Source organism: Ambystoma mexicanum, chromosome 5q (assembly GCF_040938575.1).
Source record: "Ambystoma mexicanum isolate Mex_15411 chromosome 5q, UKY_AmexF1_1, whole genome shotgun sequence".
Lineage (NCBI taxonomy): Eukaryota > Metazoa > Chordata > Amphibia > Caudata > Ambystomatidae > Ambystoma > Ambystoma mexicanum.
Genome location: NC_090933.1, coordinates 1344362720 through 1344384109, shown reverse-complemented (window position 1 = coordinate 1344384109; position 21390 = coordinate 1344362720). Strand labels below are relative to the sequence as shown.

The following is a 21390-nucleotide window of genomic DNA, read 5'->3' as shown; positions in this document are numbered from 1 at the left end:
TTTTAAATCATAGCCCAACAAAGAAAAGGCTGCCAATATATAAGATGATTCAATAACAGGTTCAAAAAAACACAACAGTAAAGTGCGAGGCAAACAGATTCATAACGTTTTTCAAACGGGCACCCCTCTGCAGAAAGAACATGGCATGATAACCTGTTCTGTGGTTTTTTCCCACTTTGAGAGTCCACAGCCATCGCTTTTGAGGGGAAAAAACACAGAACAGGTTATCATGCCATGTTCTTTCTGGAGAGGGGCGCCTGCTACCTTTTTTAAAAGATTTTGTAAGGACCTTGGGATTGGTCACCCTGAGTTACCTGGGCCATGGACCCCCTGCTCACTGTGCTCAGAGAGGCACAGCGCCCCCTCAATGATGAGGCCCAACAAGGCTGCAACACGTGTATGGGGTTGCTGTTGGTACTCTTGTTTAGAAGGGAATTGCCATAGCATTTCGGTGCTGGACTGCCCATGTGGGCGGGGTAAAGACTGATATGCAAATGGTTATTTCCCATCTGTGAAAGGTACAGTGAGCAAAAAGCGTGTGCTGCAAACTCTCATCTCAGAACAGGTTATCATGCCATGTTCTTTCTAGAGAGGGGTCCCTGTTACCTTTTTTGTATTTTTGCAAGCAACTTGGGGTTGGTCACCCTACGTTACCTGGGGGATCCCAGGCATGGACCTCATGCTCACTGTGCTCAGAGAAGCATAGCTCCACCTCACTGATGAGGCCCAACAAGGCTGAAACACGTGTATGTGGTTGCTGTTGGTACTCTTGTTCAGAAGGGAATTGCCACAGCATTTCGATACTGCACTGCCCATGTGGGTGGGAGAAAGACTGATGTGCAAATGGATATTTCCCATCTGTGAAAGGTACAGTGAGCAAAAAGTGATGGCTGCAAACTCTCAAAGTGGGAAAAAACTACAGAACAGGTTATCATGCCATGTTCTTCCTGGATAGGGACGCCTGCTACCTTTTTTGAAAAGATTCATAATGTTTGCCAATGCATTTCAGACATAAATCCGTCATCAGGGCAGATCTACAAAATCATGTCATGGAAGAGAGAAGGGAAAAAGGTAATTAAGAGAAAATGAGAAGATAAATCACACATTCTTGCCAATGCAATAACATACAACCAGAAAAACACAACCAAAAGAGATTAGGACTTGCTTAAAACAGCACCTGTACCCTTTAGACGAGGTCAGCGGCGGACCTCGGCTGTGCAACCTACTCCTCTGAAAGGCTGGGGGCGTGGCTAGGCAGCCATGGAATAGGCTGTGAGCTCCGTGAGCTCTGTGATCCGGCGAACTCATCCGACGTAGAAATGTACATTTCTTTCACCTAAATGCAACTTCAAACATTGGAGAAGGCGTGTGAAGGCAGCGAGCAGAACGTATGCAGGCTGACGGCGCGCCCAGCGCTTTGGAGTGGGCGAATGGATACTTTGTTTCCTGAAGCCAGCCGCAAGATGAACACTAAGATGGCGGCGGCCGAGAACAAAGGGATCCCGAGGGGCGCATCCCCGTAATGGAGCAGCTGCCCCAGCCAATGGCTACAGTTGCTGACTAATCTACTAGGACACGGCTGCGGGAACGAAGGACCTCTGCGGGCGCAGCTGGAGCTCTGGTCATCTACCGGGGGCTCCTCGAGCGTGTGTGTCTGCTAGGATACGCCTGCGGATGAGAAGGGACCGCAACACACAGATAACGCTGTGCCCGTGGGCATGGAACACGTAGAAGCAGATATGGGAAGATTGTGTGAGCGTCGGGCGGTGCCGGAGGTAAGAGGAGCAGCCGGGCCCTGTGGCACGAAGAGCCGCACGTACACTGTGACCCACGGTGCGGGTCGGAAACGTCCGTGGGGAGCGTTGCCTGCCGCGAACAGCTGTGCTAGCAGGCTCTGCAGAGCCGACTTGCACACGAAGGGCTGCCGCCGCAGGCTATGCTAAAGAACAGGCCCGCGATCGATCATTGACGTATGCGCAAGTCGGAGGAGGCACAGGGCGCATAACAGCAGACTGTGCTCAAGGACAGTCTCACGTGGATGCATTTGCAAGGTTGTAGGAGAACGAACGGGCAGGCTGCAAACGACCAGTGCAATTGAGCACTATTGTATCCTTCGATGTCGCACAGGGGGGCTACAAAATATGGACTAATGGCCAGTTAGTGAGCGTGCCTAACGTAACCTCAGAGGTGCACCCAAACTCTGCCTGCATTATATGCGCCAACAAGGATTGTATATGTTGAATATACGTGGGAGGATACAATCCACCTGGAAGCTATTGAACGCGCCGTAGCAAAAACACAAGTTGGAGGATTACAACCCCAACGACTTGAGAACCTGGAAGTGCCTCAACAACAGCGCATAATTAGATCTAGACACGTAAGAAGGGTGGCGCTATGTCGGCTAAAAGGCTAAGAACCAAGACCAAACAACCGACAATGGAGGTCTTCGCAAAAGCGCAAAGGACCCCTACAACATTGGCGCAAGGCACGGTCGTGACTCCCGCGGAGGAAGCCCCAGAAGGGGACAAGCATCAGATCCTGGCAGCCATATCGGAGATGGGCACCAAATGGGGCTCAGCAATGGCGGACCTGCGGACAGCCCTAGAGAACAAAATTGATGCGGTAGGAACTAAACTCACCCTTCTGCGACAAGACGTTAGGGCGCTGGCGGAGAGAACGAGTGGTCTGGAAAGCGCAGTGAAGACCAATACGGAGGTCAGCACAAATAACTCAAAAGAGGTCCATGTGCTAAAACAGCAGGTTGCCAATCTCGAAAATCGTGTGGAAGAAGCGGAAGGAAGGGCGAGGAGAAATAACATACGGGTGGTTGGCCTGCCGGAGGGGGAAGAAGGCCAGGACCCCACTAACTATGTGGAGAACATGATCCTCCAGGAGATAGGAGCAGATAAGCTCTCACAGGGGTTCACAGTGGAACGAGCGCATCGCGCCCTGATGAGGAAACCACGACCGGGGGCCCCTCCGAGACCGATAATTGCGAGGATCTTGAACTATAAAGACAGAGAGAAGATCCTGGAATATTTCCGTAAGGGCGGGACAATAGAGAAAGCATCGACCAACATCACGGCATACCCGGACTACACGATGCTGGTGCAGAGGCAGAGGTATAGCTACGTGGCCGTCAAGAGGAGGCTGCGTGCAGCTGGCATTAAGTATATGCTCCTGTACCCGGCGAAGCTGAAGGTGCTGCATAAGAGCAGAGCGCTTTTCTTTGACACACTGGAGCAGGTGGGGTCATGGCTGGAACTGCAGGGTTGCCCAGACCAAGAGGCAGATCGAGATTGTCAGGAGAATGACAACTGAGGCGCCGGTGTCATGGACATTGAGGGGGTAAGTGGGATGGTGGCCCTGTTATGGGGGGAAAAGTGAGACCGGATGGACATTGTGTAGTCATCGGGCCTTGTGCTCCGCACGGACTGGAATATAGTGGATAAAATGCATGTAGGAGCTGCATAATGTTAACATGAAGCGTAATAAAATTGAAAATAGGAGCAACGGGATGGAAGCAACCCACCCCTGAGAAGGGATGGAGCTGGGCAACAGTTGGGGAGGGTGTGGTTGGGGAAGGGTAGGGAGGGGCGAGGGGAGGGGAAGGGGGAGTTTGGTGTGTATGTAGTTGTCGGGAGTTTAAGTTTGAACATGAGCCTACATAGAAGAGCTGTATGGCTGGACCTGTATTGCGCGGGCGAGAGGGATCGGCTGGTGGGAAGAAGGAGGATCTTTATCGAGCCATGGCCGATCTTAAAATAATTACGTGGAATGTCAGGGGTCTGAATAGTTATTTGAAAAGGAAGAAGGTCATGCTGTATCTGCAAAGGCAGAAGATAGATATTGCACTGTTGCAGGAGACGCACCTGACACGAGAAAAGATGGAGACGGTGGTGAAGAAATGGAAAGGGGTTGTGGTGGGCTCGTCATACTCTGCCTACGCTAGAGGGGTACTTACTTGGGTGGCGGAGACGGGCGGGCGGATGGTCATATTGAGGGGACTGGTGGAGAATAAGGAGATAAGTATTGTAAGTACATATGCCCCCAACCAAAACATGACAGCATATTTTAGAACTCTGTGCACCAACCTTAGTATGTGTGTGGGTAGTGCGGTGATCTGGGGCGGGGACTTTAACTGTGTAATGAACCCCAAGGTAGATAGATCGGATGGCAAGATTCATAGACCCGCCCCAGCGGCTAAAGCGTTGCGGACACTGTTAGATGACTTTGGCCTGGCAGATGTGTGGAGAACAAAATTCCCCCAGGAAATGCAATATTCGCACTACTCCGCCCCGCAACAGCTACATACAAGGCTGGACTATGTCTTTGCCACGTCGGATGTAATTACAGAGATTACTCAGATAGAGTATAAGGCGAGGGCCCTCTCGGATCACTCGCCACTGGTTCGCGGGTTGCAATATTGCCCCCCGAGAGCACGGATTCCGACGTGGCGCCTCCGAGCAGAGGCGCTCAGGGACCCAGTCTTTAGGGAAGATATAAGGGTAGAGATCACTAACTACTTTGAGGTGAACATGGGTAGCGTTGACTCGGCGGGTACATTGTGGGAAGCCTTCAAGGTAGTGATGCGGGGGTTTGCCATAGCAAAATCAAAGGGCCTGCAAGGTGGGTTCCTGGCTGACCTGCAAAGAACAGAAGGGGAACTGGAAAGAGCATTAAAGGGTGGAAGCGTAGACATGGAGCGGGCACTTAAGCTGCAGCAGGAATGTGCGGAACACTGGGAAAGGCTCTGCAACCTCAACTACAAAAAATATATAGAGAGACAGCATGCGGGAGGGGATAAAACAGGACGGCTCTTAGCATGGCTATATAAGAGTGAAACTCCCAGACCCCCGATCAGAACGATAACGAGGGAAGATGGTGGGGTAGCAGATACACAAGAAGGAGTTAACAAGGAGTTTGCGGATTATTATAAGATGCTATATGGGGATGTGGAGGGCTGCAGCAATGAGGAGATAACGGAAACACTAGAAGATATAGGACTGCCCAAGATAAGTGGAGAGGAGAGGGAGGAGCTGGATGCACCAATCACTTTGGAGGAGTTAGAAGAAGTGGTGAGGCAGTTGCCTACCAGTAAGACCCGGGGGCGGATGGGTTCCCGAGTGAATTTTATAAGGTATATATAGAGGAAGTGCTCCCCCCGATGTTAGAAATGCTTAATGAGGCGTTTGAGGTGGGACAATTGCCGGAATCACTCAGAGAGGCGGTCATAGTACCGCTTCCCAAACCTAACAAACCAGGGCATAGCTGTGGCTCTTACTGACCTTTGTCGATGCTGAACCAGGACAGCAAAATATTGACGGCTGTCCTAGCAAATAGATTGTGAAGAATAATTGATAAATTAGTACACCCTGACCAGACGGGCTGTGTCCCGATGAGGAACATAACCCATCATCACAGGTGACTCCAACGGGTGGTCGAATGTGGTAGTAAGACCGAAGGTGAAACGGCGATTGTGTCTTTAGACGCGGTAAAAGCTTTCTACTCGGTCAAGTGGCCGTGGTTGCTGGCGGCCCTGGAGGGGTATGGGATAGGGCCCGGCTACATTATGTGGGCGAAGCTGCTATATAGTGAGCCGCTAGCCAGAGTTCGCACGGGATCAGTGATATCCGAAAGATGGCAACTTAGTAGAGGCACCAGGCAGGGCATAGGTCCCCGATGGTTTATATTCTAGCCCTGGAGCCCCTTGCAATATACCTCAGGCAACAATATGATATGATAGGTATTGAGGTAGGGGGGGAACGACACCTGATATCCTTATATGCGGATGATTTGCTACTATACTTGAGGTACCCGGAAGAAAATCTCCAGTACATCCTGGAGGTGATGGAGAGGTATGAGCGGCTGTCCGGGATAGCGGTGAATCCTCAGAAATCTAGCATTTTTCCGCTGGGCAGCTATAAGGGAACCCCTGTGGGACGGTTACCGGTGCTGCAAATACCATGGGCGGTAAGCTCTTTCCGATACCTTGGGATAGACGTGTACCACACAGTAGAAGAGGAACATAAGCATAACACCGAGGTAGCTATTGTGAAAATCGAGAAATGTATGAATTTCTGGGTGAAGTTGCCCCTAGCAATGATGGGACGAGTTGCGATGCTAAAGATGGTGGTCCTACCTAGGCTCCTGCATTACTTTAGTAATATCTCATACATGATACCCAAGAAGTTCTTTGCTAAACTAAACAGTATGTGCAGGGACTTCCTGTGGCAAGGCACCCGAAACAGAGTGGCGCTATGGAAGTTACAGAACTTTTATGAAAAAGGGGGGATCAAACTGCCTAATTTCGAGGTTTATATGTGGCGAGCCAGCTGCAATATGTGGCCAAATGGCTCTCAGATGAAGTGACCCCGGAATTACGGTTGTTCGGGCAGGATTGCGCCCCATTTCACTTGAAAGAGTTGATCTGGCTGCCTGAGTCAGAAATGAGAGGGCGTCCAAAAATGATGATGCTTGGGTGGAAGATGTGGCGTAGGGCATGCCGGATGATGGAGGACCCATTCCCATGCTCCCCGCAAGTACCGCTGGTTGCATTGGCGGGGGAAGATATGCAGCTGAGGGTGATTATCAGGGCTCACTGGGAATCGGTGGGGTTGGTAATGTTAGGGGACATGTGGCAAGAGGGAACCATTAAGGATTTCGAAGTGCTTGGGGAAGAAACGGGGCTACATACAGGCCAATATATCACATATCATAGAATGGTACAAAGAATTCGGAAAACGTGGCCTGAAACAGTATTGGAAGAAGAACCAGATGCTATCATGGGGACAATATATGATATATCGGAAGGGGGGCATGAGATTTCTAGACTGTATGAGATGGTGATGACTAAGGTCGGGAAGGAGCTGACACAATTGAGATTAGACTGGGAAGAGGAAGTGGGAGCCCCGATAGAGGATGGGATGTGGGAACGTGCCCTAGGATACCACAAGAAGGTGTCAAGGAATGCGAGATTAAAACAAATACAATTGTATGTAACCCACAGAGCATACATGACTCCTTTGAGAATATCCAGGTTTGCAAAATGCTGGACGACAGGCATGTCCCAAATGCGACGAGGAAAAAGCTGACATGACACACATGTTTTGGTCATGTCCAGTAATCGGGTGTTTCTGGGGTGAAGTGGCACAGAAACTAGCGGAAAAGGGGGTTACGATCATCATAGACACAGCCTGGGCCTGTTTGCTGGGAGGGCGCCCCAGATCACAGAAACTTAAACATGTTGGGAAACTGAAAGATTTAGCATATGTGCTTGCTAAAAGAAGGATTGCCATGGGATGGAAAACGTGTCACAAGCCGCGGGTAGAGGTGTGGTGGAAGGAGTTGCAGAAATGGGTGGAGGCTGAAACTATGGTATGCAAGCGGCGAGTAACGCAGGGGGGGAGGAAGAAGCGGGAACCTTGATGTCATGGAGATCATTAATAGCAGAATTATTTGGAACAATGCAAGACCTGACAGAATCCACGGGAAGCGAGACCCCGCCACAGGCAGCAAATACAGAGTGTGAGGTATAAATAGGCTCATGAGGAGGGTGGGAGGGGGGGAGCAGTGACCATGATTAAGTAACTGACAATTGAACTGTTGTAAAATGCACTGCGTGTTTGGTTTGTATTGTTGTTTGGTATGAAAATTAATAAAAATCTTTAAAACAAAAACAAAAAAGTCTCTGAAAGGCTGCGAACCTCAGCGTACCGCTGAATGTGATGGCATCACGGCATGTGACATCATTACGTACGTCTCACAGCCAGCGTTGGCGGCCATACAGGCCCAGCGTTATGAGTTATAATAACGGAACAGATGCGTTATGCAGCAAAATATACGAGTCAAGTGAAACGTGTAAAAGTACTACATCCAATATTATAAAATGTACAGCCTATTCCTAAATGTTAGCAAACTGTGTTTGCGAGTTTTACTGCATGATCACGCAATGAGGTACATAGGAAAATGAAAGATGACACTGTTGTTAACACATGTCCAATAACAGATTACATATGAATAAGGAAGCTAGTTGTGAGTGAAATCCGCCAGGTATGATGCTGTAAAAGACTATCCCTCCCTAGAGTGACATACAAATACACTCAAGGCTATCGTGTTAAGGCATATTATAAATAAAAGTGATAAAGAGCAAAACCTTTGAAAATCATGCTATGTCCAAGTGGTCATCGATAAGAATCTAAACAATGTTCATATATATACACACACACACACACACAACCATCCCGTGGGTAAATGTGAACGAAAAAAAAACAAACCTCATAATATAACGATTAGACAAATATAGATGACAAGGAGAAAGCGTTAAAGGTACAGTTAAATAAAACCCAATCATCAGATTTGCACCAGATTTCTTGACATTTGGTTTATAGCCAGTTCTCATAAGCAAAAGTGGGTTTTGTCCCTTATTTCAACCCGATCTACAAGAATTTGTAAAACGCAAAAGGATCACTAAGTGATCATAGGTAGCATATAAACTTAAACTCCTCATTGAGACTGCCTGGGATTAGAGCGTCCAATTTGTCTATCCAAAAAGTCTCTCTTCTGTCCAAAATGTTCTTCAAGTCACCATGGGGCCTTGTGGTTACAACTTCCACAATCTGGAAGCGAATCTGTGAAATCTGGTGATGTTGTTCAATGAAGTGACATGCTACTGCTGAGTTTTTTTCCTCGTACAGATACTGGATCTATGGTAATTCCGGTGCAATTTAGCTGGTCTCCATCTTTGGCCCACATAGTAAAGTCCACAGGGGCACCTGATGGTTTAAATATTGTTAACAATATTGTATGTAGCAAAGTGCAAATGTTTGATCTTTTCCCCTATACTGAGGGTGGTAGATGACATTCCCCTTGGCATCAAAATTTAAGTTTGTACACTGTAAACATGGAAAAGTACACAACCGCTCGCTCCTTACAACTGATATTTGTGCATGTTAGCCTTGACTAACTGATCTCTAAGATTAGGTGCTCTGGTGTATGGAAAAAGGGGATTATCCCTGAACAGATGTTTGACCCTATCATCAATCCTGAGGATTTCCTACTGTTTCAAAATGCATCTCTTGAATTCATGTCTTTGTGTTGAAACCTTAGAAACATACACTAGTTGATTATGTGTCTTGTATTGAGTTGTGTGTTTGAGAAATGCCTCAGGATGGAAGCCGAGCCACTCTTCAATCTGGTCAGGCCCATGAATTGTACAAAACACGTGGATCATTCACTGATGCAAGACATGCATCGATGACCTAATCTGCAAAACTAGAACAACTTCATAAAATGAAGAAACACTTTTGAGCCACAGATCATTTTGCTTGGTGGTCTGACCCATCAGTCAATTCAGTTATTCAGAACTGTAGGTACTGTTTAGTCGTGCTCAGTTAAAGTTGGGTAGGGTTGTGTGAACTTCACCAAGATATGAGTTGGTAGTCTGAACTGAGTACTCACATGTATGTGTGTCTTTGGTTTGTATTTTGCAGGTCCTACTACTGGAAATCAGTATAGCAGTGAAGCCCAACCAAGTACTGCAGACACCCTTTACCCTACTGGGTCGACAAAAGACCAGAATGCCATTAGTGACTGTGTCCCAACAGGTACTCAAGTTGAACACACATCTGTGTGTGCCATAATCCTGAATATTTGTTTTCTTATCTAGCGATGTTGTGTTTTCTTATTAGTATCTTAATTTTACTCCAATATAGAGGTACCTTAGCATGCTCTTTCCTCTGGCACCCCCATTCTTAGTATAAATAAAACAAAGTTATAAGAACAAATATATTAATTGGGGAAAATATGGAATCGGCCAAAATGACCGAGTTGAAAAGCCCGAATGTGTGATTTGGCTGAATTTCGGGCGTTTGAAAATTCAGAACTGCCGAAAAGTGTGGGTCAAGTCGGAAATGTTCGGGGGAGAAAAGACAGAAGGTTGTTTCGGAAAAATAATCTTCTGTCTTTTCTCCCTCGAACATTTCTACCTCAGTCTTTCAACCCTGATCCGAAAATGCTATACCTGCATTTTATCAATATGTTTCTTTTACATTTGAGATTGACACCTACAGTAATACAGAAATAAAGATAGAAAAGAAGTAGTGAGCAAAATATAAACCATGGACAAATGGAAAAAATACTATGGTATTAACAGGGGTGCCAGGTGAGAACGATGGGGGTGGGGTTAGGAGTAGATTCATAGCAAGCATTGATTTGCTTGTAAATGGTGTACACCAGAATAAAATAACACTCCACTTTCTAGAACTGACGCAAATTAAATGCGCACAAATCAAAAAATGAAACAAGCAGACAGCATATAAAACATTATAAGAATAGGCTGAGAGCAAAGAGTACGATTGTTGCATTATTTCCCTGTCTTAAATCTGTAGTCATGCAGCATTAATTACACTTTAGATACAGAAGAGTTCTGGTCCAAGTGTGCTCATACTTTCAAAGGCCCACAAATATTCCTGATGTTAGCATTTTATTGCTGTTTTTAGAAATTATTTAAAAACTACCCCAATCGAGTAATTATATCTCAGCCAACACATGTTTCGACTATTGTAGGTCTTTTTCAAGGCTGAAGTCGTTAACAAATGCATAAAGTCATGTTCAATTTTAAGATCAACAAGATCAGCACAGTGATTACATTTGGCGAACCAAGAAACACAACACAATTGTTTGGAAATAATACACACAAAAGTTAATAGACATAGGATGGAGGGAACAGAAGGGGGGGAAGGGTGGAAGAAAAAATATCATTAATGATTTGCGAGCAAGCTAATCTAAACCTAGCTCCTAAACGTGGCAACTAGTAATCCTGGGTGGATTGAGCCTGCGCACCATTCGTGATGATCAATTATCTCCAAGGTTTCTGCATATAAAAATACTTAAATCAAAAGATTTATTATTTTATCCTTAACCAAAAAACAAGGTTTAAAATGCTTATCCTCACATACATACTTCATTAAACATACCTAGTGTGATATTTCCTTGGAAATCAAGATACAAACCGTGGAAAGTCACACCTGAAACGCCAAAAATAACAATAACATTTACATTATCCTTTACAACCACCAAGAGTGTTTCTTCCATAACCAACACCACATGCACATGAATTGCTCACATACAGGAATATGATCCAAAAGAAAACTGGCATCTTGCTTCTGATTTAGCTAATGTATATAAACTCAATGTGTCATTCTGCCAGGGAAGCATGTGCCATCATGAAATCAAATCAAAAATGAAAACGTAAGGTCAGAACACAAGCCAACTCACATTTGTCGGCACGCAGGCACGTCTAAACAAGCTTGACTATAGGTACACTACCTTCCACATTGACGGCAACCCAATCAAGGTCTGTAAGGAAATAAAATACTGGGGATCTCAACGCTACACTGTCCGTCAAGAAACAGGTTAGTGCGATAGCATCCTCCACAGCCTATACTAATAAACTAATCTACAGCTGTAAAGCCTACCTGTCTACCATCAGTTGCCTAACACTTGCGAGAGCGCTAGCACATTCCAAAATAGACTACTGCAACACACTCTTTCTAGGCTCCTCTGAACTTAACTTAAACAGACATCAGGTTCTGCAAAATAACTCATTAAGAGCAGCACTCAGTTTACCCAGATCCAGTCACATATCTACTCTCAGGCGCAACGTCAACTGGCTATCAGTTCGCGACAGACTCACTCTCCACACTGTAGTAATTACACACAAGTGCCTTGCGAACACAGCACCCAAATATCTCTCTGATATAGTCTGTTTACACCAGTCAGCCCACACCACCCGATCTACCCTTTCTCTCTGCCTAACAGTACCCATGTTCAGCATAAAAACTGATGGAGGGCAAGGTTCCCTGTCCAAGCAGCCAATCGCTGGAATTTCATACCCACTGCTCTCAGACAAGAACCATCCCTCCTGGCTTTCAAATCCGGAATCAAGGACTGGCTGAACAACAAGCCTCCCTATAACCACCCCTGCTTACCCCAAACTCTTACTCTGTTGCCTCATTGATTGCACTTCTGCCCTGTCCTTGTTATAATTGCTGCATGCCTCCAGACCTTCTGTAACCACAGGTCCTGCCAACCTCAACTGCACTGCCATAGATTACCATGTATGTAACTCACAAGTCTTTTCCAGCGCCCAGTTCCCTCAGAGTTCGGTGTGCGATATAAATAATAAACAAATACAAATACAAAGCACAGTAAAAACTCACAATTGATAGCCTTGTCTGTAGCCATGCAACATTAATTGCACTTTAATGTGAACAAAGCGACAGAAGCTGAATGTAACCCAGCCCTGGGAACAGCTGATCACTGCGGGTGCTGTGTTATGTGTCAGCATGGGTTTTTGGTTTCACATATCTGGGATATGAGATCACAAATGTTGCTGGATTCTGAATGCCTGGAACTCCAGCACAATTTCAGCTCTGGCCAAGGGTAAATTAAACAATAATCTAGCGCCACGAGGTGAGCCTTATCAGTAGGCCACTATAAAAGACCAACATTGCCGCAGACAAACACATACATCACACAGGAGGCCTCCAGAGCACATAGCAATGCACTACCATGTTTACCCACACTGTGTGTTACAGCTATGCAGAAGGAGCAGGAGGCAGACCAAGCATGACAGAGAAAAGGCCATCAAACAGCATGTCCAGGAGGGCGCGCAGCACCAGATATGATTCCCACACACGCCTTCCTAACAAACACTAGCCAGACACAATACCCACACACACCTTCCTAAGAAACACTAGTCAGAGTTGATACTCACACACGCCTTCCTAAGAAACACTAGCCAGGGATGATACCCACACATGCCTTCCTAAGAAACACGAGCCACACATGATACCCCCACACACCTTCCTAAGAAACACTTGCCAGACATGATACCCACACACACCTTCCTAAGAAACACTAGCCAGACATGATACCCACACAGGCCCTCCTAAAAAACACTAGCCAGACATGATACCCACACACGCCTTCCTAACAAACACTAGCCAGAGATTATACCAACACATGCCTTCCTACGAAACACTAGCCAGACATGATACCCACACACGCCTTCCTACGAAACACTAGCCAGACATGATACCCACACATGCCTTCCTAAGAAACACTAGCCAGACATGATACCCACACACACCTTCCTAAGAAACACTAGCCAGACATGATACGCACACACGCCTTCCTAAGAAACACTAGCCAGAGATGATACCCACATACGCCTTCCTAAAACAACTAGCCAGACATGATACCCACACACACCTTCCTAAGAAACACTAGCCAGACATGATACCCACACATGCCTTCCTAAGAAACACTAGCCAGACATGATACCCACATACGCCTTCCTAAGAAACACTAGCCAGATATGATACCCACACACACCTTCCTAACAAACACTAGCCAGAGACGATACCAACGCACGCCTTCCTAAGAAACACTAGCCAGAGATGATACCCACACACGCCTTCCTAACAAACACTAGCCAGACATGATACCCACACACGCCTTCCTAACAAACACTAGCCAGACATGATACCCACACACGCCTTCCTAACAAACACTAGCCAGACATGATATCCACACATGCCTTCCTAAGAAACACTAGCCAGAGATGATACCCATACACGCCTTCCTAAGAAACACTAGCCAGACATGATACCCACACATGCCTTCCTAAGAAACACTAGCCAGACATGATACCCACACACACCTTCCTAAGAAACACTAGCCAGGGATGAAACCCACACACGCCTTCCTAAGAAACACTAGCCAGACATGATACCCACACAAGCCTTCCTAAGAAACACTAGCCAGATATGATACCCACACACGCCTTCCTAAGAAACACTAGCCAGGCATGATACCCACACACGCCTTCCTAAGAAACACTAGTCAGAGATGATACCCACACATGCCTTCCTAAGAAACACTAGCCAGACATGATACCCACACACGCCTTCCTAACAAACACTAGCCAGAGACGATACCAACACACGCCTTCCTAAGGAACACTAGCCAGACATGATACCCACACACGCCTTCCTAGGAAACACTAGCCAGACATGATACCCACAGACGCCTTCCTACAAAACACTAGCCAGACATGATACCCACACACACCTTCCCAAGGAACACTGGCCAGACATGATACCCACACACGCCTTCCTAAGAAACACTAGTCAGAGATGATACCCACACACGCCTTCCTAAGAAATACTAGCCAGACATGATACCCACACACGCCTTCCTAACAAACACTAGCCAGAGACAATACCAACACACGCCTTCCTAAGGAACACTAGCCAGACATGATACCCACACACACCTTCCTAAGAAACACTAGCCAGACATGATACCCACACACGCCTTCCTAAGAAACACTAGCCAGACATGATACCCACAGACGCCTTCCTACGAAACATTAGCCAGACATGATACCCACACACGCCTTCCCAAGGAACACTGGCCAGACATGATACCCACACACGCCTTCCTAACAAACACTAGCCAGAGACGATACCAACACACGCCTTCCTAAGGAACACTAGCCAGACATGATACCCACACACACCTTCCTAAGAAACACTAGCCAGACATGATACCCACACACGCCTTCCTAAGAAACACTAGCCAGACATGATACCCACAGACGCCTTCCTACAAAACACTAGCCAGACATGATACCCACACACACCTTCCCAAGGAACAGTGGCCAGACATGATACCCACACACGCCTTCCTAAGAAACACTAGTCAGAGATGATACCCACACACGCCTTCCTAAGAAATACTAGCCAGACATGATACCCACACACGCCTTCCTAACAAACACTAGCCAGAGACAATACCAACACACGCCTTCCTAAGGAACACTAGCCAGACATGATACCCACACATGCCTTCCTAAGAAACACTAGCCAGACATGATACCCACACACGCCTTCCTAACAAACACTAGCCAGAGACGATACCAACACACGCCTTCCTAAGGAACACTAGCCAGACATGATACCCACACACGCCTTCCTAGGAAACACTAGCCAGACATGATACCCACAGACGCCTTCCTACAAAACACTAGCCAGACATGATACCCACACACACCTTCCCAAGGAACACTGGCCAGACATGATACCCACACACGCCTTCCTAAGAAACACTAGTCAGAGATGATACCCACACACGCCTTCCTAAGAAATACTAGCCAGACATGATACCCACACACGCCTTCCTAACAAACACTAGCCAGAGACAATACCAACACACGCCTTCCTAAGGAACACTAGCCAGACATGATACCCACACACACCTTCCTAAGAAACACTAGCCAGACATGATACCCACACACGCCTTCCTAAGAAACACTAGCCAGACATGATACCCACAGACGCCTTCCTACGAAACATTAGCCAGACATGATACCCACACACGCCTTCCCAAGGAACACTGGCCAGACATGATACCCACACACGCCTTCCTAACAAACACTAGCCAGAGACGATACCAACACACGCCTTCCTAAGGAACACTAGCCAGACATGATACCCACACACACCTTCCTAAGAAACACTAGCCAGACATGATACCCACACACGCCTTCCTAAGAAACACTAGCCAGACATGATACCCACAGATGCCTTCCTACAAAACACTAGCCAGACATGATACCCACACACACCTTCCCAAGGAACAGTGGCCAGACATGATACCCACACACGCCTTCCTAAGAAACACTAGTCAGAGATGATACCCACACACGCCTTCCTAAGAAATACTAGCCAGACATGATACCCACACACGCCTTCCTAACAAACACTAGCCAGAGACAATACCAACACACGCCTTCCTAAGGAACACTAGCCAGACATGATACCCACACACACCTTACTAAGAAACACTAGCCAGACATGATACCCACACACGCCTTCCTAAGAAACACTAGCCAGACATGATACCCACAGACGCCTTCCTACGAAACATTAGCCAGACATGATACCCACACATGCCTTCCTAAGGAACACTGGCCAGACATGATACCCACACACGCCTTCCTAAGAAACACTAGCCAGACATGATATTCGCACACGCCTTCCTAAGAAACACTAGCCAGACATGATATTCGCACACGCCTTCCTAAGAAACACTAACCAGAGATGATACCCACACACACCTTCCTAAGAAACACTAGCCAGGGATGAAACCCACACACGCCTTCCTAAGAAACACTAGCCAGACATGATACCCGCACACGCCTTCCTAGGAAACACTAGCCAGAAATGATACCCACACACGCCTTCTTAAGAAACACTAGCCAGACATGATACCCACACAAGCCTTCCTAAGAAACACTAGCCAGACATGATACCCACAGACGCCTTCCTACGAAACACTAGCCAGACATGATACCCACACATGCCTTCCTAAGGAACACTAGCCAGAGATGATACCCACACACGCCTTTCTAACAAACAATAGCCAGAGATGGGCTGGACATAGATACAAATATAGCCATGGCAGAGGATCTGGAGCCCGGCATTGGCATCCACACTGGCCTACATCCTTATGCTCGCAGTCACTACCTCCTCATGCTCACAGACATTGCAAAGCCACCACCTCATCATTCTACCTCCTCATGCTCACAGTCATTCCTTCCACATGTTCACAGTCATTATTTCCTCATGCTTGCAGTCACTACTGCCTCATGTTTACAGTCATTACTGCCTCATTCTTGCAGTCAATACCTCCTCATGCTCACAGTCACTACCTCCTCATGTTCACAGTCATTCCTTCCTCATGTTCACAGTCACTACTTCCTCATGCTCAGTCATTACTGCCTCATGCTCGCAGTCACTACTTCCTCATGCTCACAGTCTCCACCACCTAATGCTCACAGTCACTACCTCCTCATGCTCACAGTCACTACCTCCTCATGCTTCCTCCTCATCCTCACAGTCACTAACTCCTCATGCTCACAGTCACTACGTCATCATGCTACCTCTTCATCCTCACAGTCACCACCTACCCATGCTCAGTCACTACCTCCTCATGCTCACAATCACTACCTCCTCGTGCTCACAGTTACTACTTCCTCATGCTCATAGTCTCTACCCCCTTATGCTCACAGTCTCTACCCCCTCATGCTCACAGTCTCTACCCCCTCATGCTCACAGTCACTACCTCCTCATGCTCACAGTCACTACCTCCTCATGCTCACAGTCACTACCTCCTCATGCTCACAGTCACTACCACCTCATGCTCGCAGTCACTACCTCCTCATGCTCACAGTCTCTACCCCCTCATGCTCACAGTCACTACTTCCTCATGCTCAGTCTATACCCACTCATGCTCACAGTCACTACCTCCTCATGTTCACAGTCACTACATACTCATGTTCACAGTCACTAAATCCTCATGTTCACAGTCACTACCTCCTCATGCTCACAATCTCTACCCCTCATACTCAGTGACTACCTCCTCATGCTCACAGTCACTACCTCCTTATGCTCAGTTTCAACCCCCTCATGCTCACAATCACTACCTCATCATGCTCACAGTCACTACTTCCTCATGCTCACAGTTTGAACCCCCTCATGCTCACAGTCACTACGTCCTCATGCTCACAGTCTCTACTCCCTCATGCTCACAGTCACTACCTCCTCATGCTCACAGTCACCACTTTTTCATGCTCACAGTCGATACCTCCTCATTCTAACAGTCACTACCTCCTCATGTTCACAGTCGCTACCTCCTCATTCTAACAGGCACTGATTCCTCATGCTCACAGTCATTCCTGCCTTATGCTCGCAGGCATTACCTCCTCATGCTCACAGTCATTCCTGTCTTATGCTCGCAGTCACTACCTCCTCATGCTCACAGTCACTGCTTCCTCATGCTCACAGTCATTCCTGCCTTATGGTCGCAGTCACTACCTCCTCATGCTTACAGTCATTCCTGCTTTATGCTCGCAGTCACTCCTGCTTTATGCTTGCAGTCACAACCTCCTTATGCTCACAGCCACTACCTCCTCATGCTCAGTCATTCCTGCTTATGCTCGCAGGCATGACCTCCTCATGCTCAGTCATTCCTGCCTTATGCTCGCAGTCACTACCTCCTCATGCTCACAGTCATTACGGTCTCATGCTCGCAGGCATGACCTCCTCATGTTCACAGTCATTCCTGCCTTATGCTCGCAGTCACTACCCCCTCATGCTCACAGTCATTTCTGCCTCATACTCATACCCATTACCTCCTATTGCTCACAGTCCTTACCTCCCCATGCTCTCAGCCATTACCTCCTCATGCTCGCAGTCAATACCAACTCATGCTTGTAGTCATTACCACCTCCTTCTCGTAGTCACTATCTCCTCATGCTCACAGTCATTACTGCCTTATGCTCGCAATCACTACCTCCTCATGCTCACAGTCATTACTGCCTCATGCTCGCAGTCATTACCTTCCCATGCTCGCAGACATTACCCCCTCATGCTTGCAGTCACTACTTCCTCATGCTCGCAGTCACTACCTCCTCATGCTTGCAGTAATTACCACCTAATTCTCACAGTCACTGCCTCTGCATGCTCACAGTCATTGCCAACTCATGCTCGTGGTCATTACCACCTCCTTCTCGCAGTCACTACCTCCTCATGCTCACAGTCACTACATCCTCATGCTCGCAACCGTTACCTCCTCATGCTCACAGTCATTACCTCCACATGCTCACAGTCTCTGCCTCCTCATGCTCACAGTCATTACCTCCTCATTCCCATGGTCATTACATCCTCATGCTCAGTCATCATCCCCTCATGCTCACAGCCATCACCTCATCGTGCCCACAGTCAACCTCCTCCTGATTTACGCTCACCTGGTATCTACGGGGGCGCCACACAATGCTGGATGGGCGACTGCGCACTATTTCAGGCTTTCTCTGCTTCGTTATTTGCCTGGTGGGGGGTAGCGCCTGTGACAGGAGAATGGAGTAATTAGGTTTAGGTCCACGGTGGGTGAAACTCCCACCTCCCTCTGATCCCGAATCCCCTTCCCCTGGGGTTATATTTCACCTTGGGTTTATATGCGTAGAGCTCTCCCTCCTGCTTCTCTGTGCAAGAGTGCGTTGTGAATGCGGGTGTTCCGTTGGATCTAGTTTCTTCACTGGTCCGTGGGCCCATGTATCGGGTCCAGACCGGCTGTGACTCCGACTCTTCTTGCTGTCTTTAGGTGAGTTGTTTCTTTTCAGTTTCTAATCTGTACCTTTCTCCTCCCACCGTTTTTGTCCTTCTTTTCGATGTCTTTTGTGACTAGGCAGTCTCTCTAATAATGTCTTTTGTCTCCGCAGGGATGGTTGCAGTTAGAGTTCTTGACAAGGCGCCGGATGAAAATGAACTTGCAGCGCCGGGCGGTGAATATTACAGGTAAATGTTGATGCGCAGAGCACAGCGCTGTATTGGATTTATGGATTTTGCTAACCTGTGTTCTCTCTCCTCTTTCTCACCCGTACAGGTTGCTGTGATGTTCCAGAGTGGCGAGCGAGCAAAGAACGGAATGATTCCAGGATCCACTGCTTACCTGCTTACCAGGTAAGTGTTTTTAGTAATTCTGTTCTTGTTTCTACCACCTTTGCAGAATGCAGTGAGGTTTCAGGGTGGCGAGCGAGTGAAGTGCGGTATGGTTTCAGGATCCTCTGCGTACTCGGGTAAATGTTGTTAGTAATGTTGTTCTTGTTTCTTCCAGATCGGTGATAAAATCCAGATCGATGGCTTTAGGATCGGGCCGGAGATAAACAGGTAAGCAGGAGCTGGACACGGTGAGCGTTACGCTGCAGGAGTGCAGAATAGCGCGAAGTGTGTGTTCCAGCCTGGGTGTGGCTTATGTAGCCAGCCACACCTGAAGGCCTCGACCACACCCAAAACACTGGTCTGCATAGTCCAGTTCTAGGAACATAACTGTGTTACAGGCCTCCATGTTGGGTTTAGACCCATGACTGCTACTTGTCCTATTCCTGATAATGAGCCTGGCACCAGAGGCGCCAGGACTGACTCCAAGTGTTCTGATTATGGTGTTTAAGGGGCCTTGGGGCTACTTTTAAGGGCTGTAGTCCCACTGCTGCCGGGGGCTGTTATGCTTGAGGGGGTCAGGGGCATGAACCGTGACAGCACTCCCCCCTAAGTCCCCTCTCATGGTGATCCCTCCGTCTGGTCCATGTTTGGTTGGATGGTTTCGATGGAAACGTTTGACCAAACGTGGCCCATGGATGTGATCGCTAGGCTCCCATGTCCTGTCCTGAGGGCCGTATCCCTTCCAGTCTACTAAATAAAATAACTTGGATCTGGTGACTTTTTGAGTCCAGGATATCTCTGACTTCAAATTTGGGTTCTCCATTAACCAACACCGGATTTGGTGGTGACTTGACCCGAGTTCCAGGCTGAACAGGTTTTAGGAGTGATACATGGAATACTGGATGGATCTGCATATTCGATGGTAAGGCTAATTTTACAGCCGCAGGGTTTATTATGGCTTTGATGATATGTGGTCCTAAGTACCTGGGACAAAATGTTTGAGTTCCTTTTATGGGCACATGCCGGGATGCCAACCAGACTTCATCTCCAACTTGGTATTCTGGGGACTTCCTTTGATGTTGGTCAGAGAACCTTGTATGTCTTTCTTCGGGATCAGAGGGAGGTGGGAGTTTCACCCACCGCAGACCTAAACCTAATTACTCCATTCTCCTGTCATTGGCGCTACCCCCCCACCAGGCAAATAACGAAGCAGAGAAAGCCCAAAATAGCTCGCAGTCACCCATCCAGCATCGTGTGGCGCCCCCGTGGATACCAGGTGAGCGTAACAGAACACAAAGACTCAATTAAACATCCACCTGCGCGTCATGGAAACGTCGGAGACTGACCAGCTCCCAGTTATTGGGGGAATTATGGGCTGAGGTGCACTCTGCCCGGCAAGAAACCAACGCCCTTAGGAGGGAGTTGATAGTTACCAAGGATCGCACCGATGAGTTAGCCAGACAATTACTTCCGACGCAGGCTGGCCAATCCCTGTTGCCAGGAAGCATGCCGTCGGTTCCAGCCACATCCGTCAACCCAGTGCATATGGTCCTTCCTGGGGCAGTCCCCTTGACCCCACCGGAACGTTTTACTGGGGATCCAAAAAGATATGCGGTGTTCATGAACCAATGCCACCTCAATTTCCTTTGCAGACCCTGAGCCTTTCCTAACGATCAGTTGCGGGTTGCTTTCGTATTATCATACCTGGGTGGCAGTGCCGCGGATTGGTCAGTACTATTAGTGAGTCAGGATGATCCACTACTGCGAGATTTCAGAGGGTTTCAACAGGAGATGGAGAAGCTGTTCGCCCGACACACCCAGG

The 21390-nt window shown here is 47.6% G+C and overlaps 1 protein-coding gene across 5 annotated transcripts in view; it reads left to right on the top strand.

Annotated features, from left to right (window-relative positions):
* LOC138498119 (leukocyte cell-derived chemotaxin-2-like) overlaps window positions 1–21390 on the top strand; it is a 430369-nt gene that overhangs the window by 214285 nt on the left and 194694 nt on the right. For 4 of the 5 annotated variants that reach the window (XR_011278697.1, XM_069621983.1, XM_069621981.1 and 1 more), the window contains one exon: window positions 9492–9605. The exons of the other annotated variant lie outside the window; for it this stretch is intronic. Coding sequence is in view for 3 of the 4 variants with exons in the window: in XM_069621983.1 (XP_069478084.1) it covers window positions 9492–9605 (114 nt within the window). In the remaining variant the exon portion in view is untranslated. The remainder of the gene's footprint in view (window positions 1–9491; window positions 9606–21390) is intronic. 5 annotated transcript variants of the gene reach the window in all.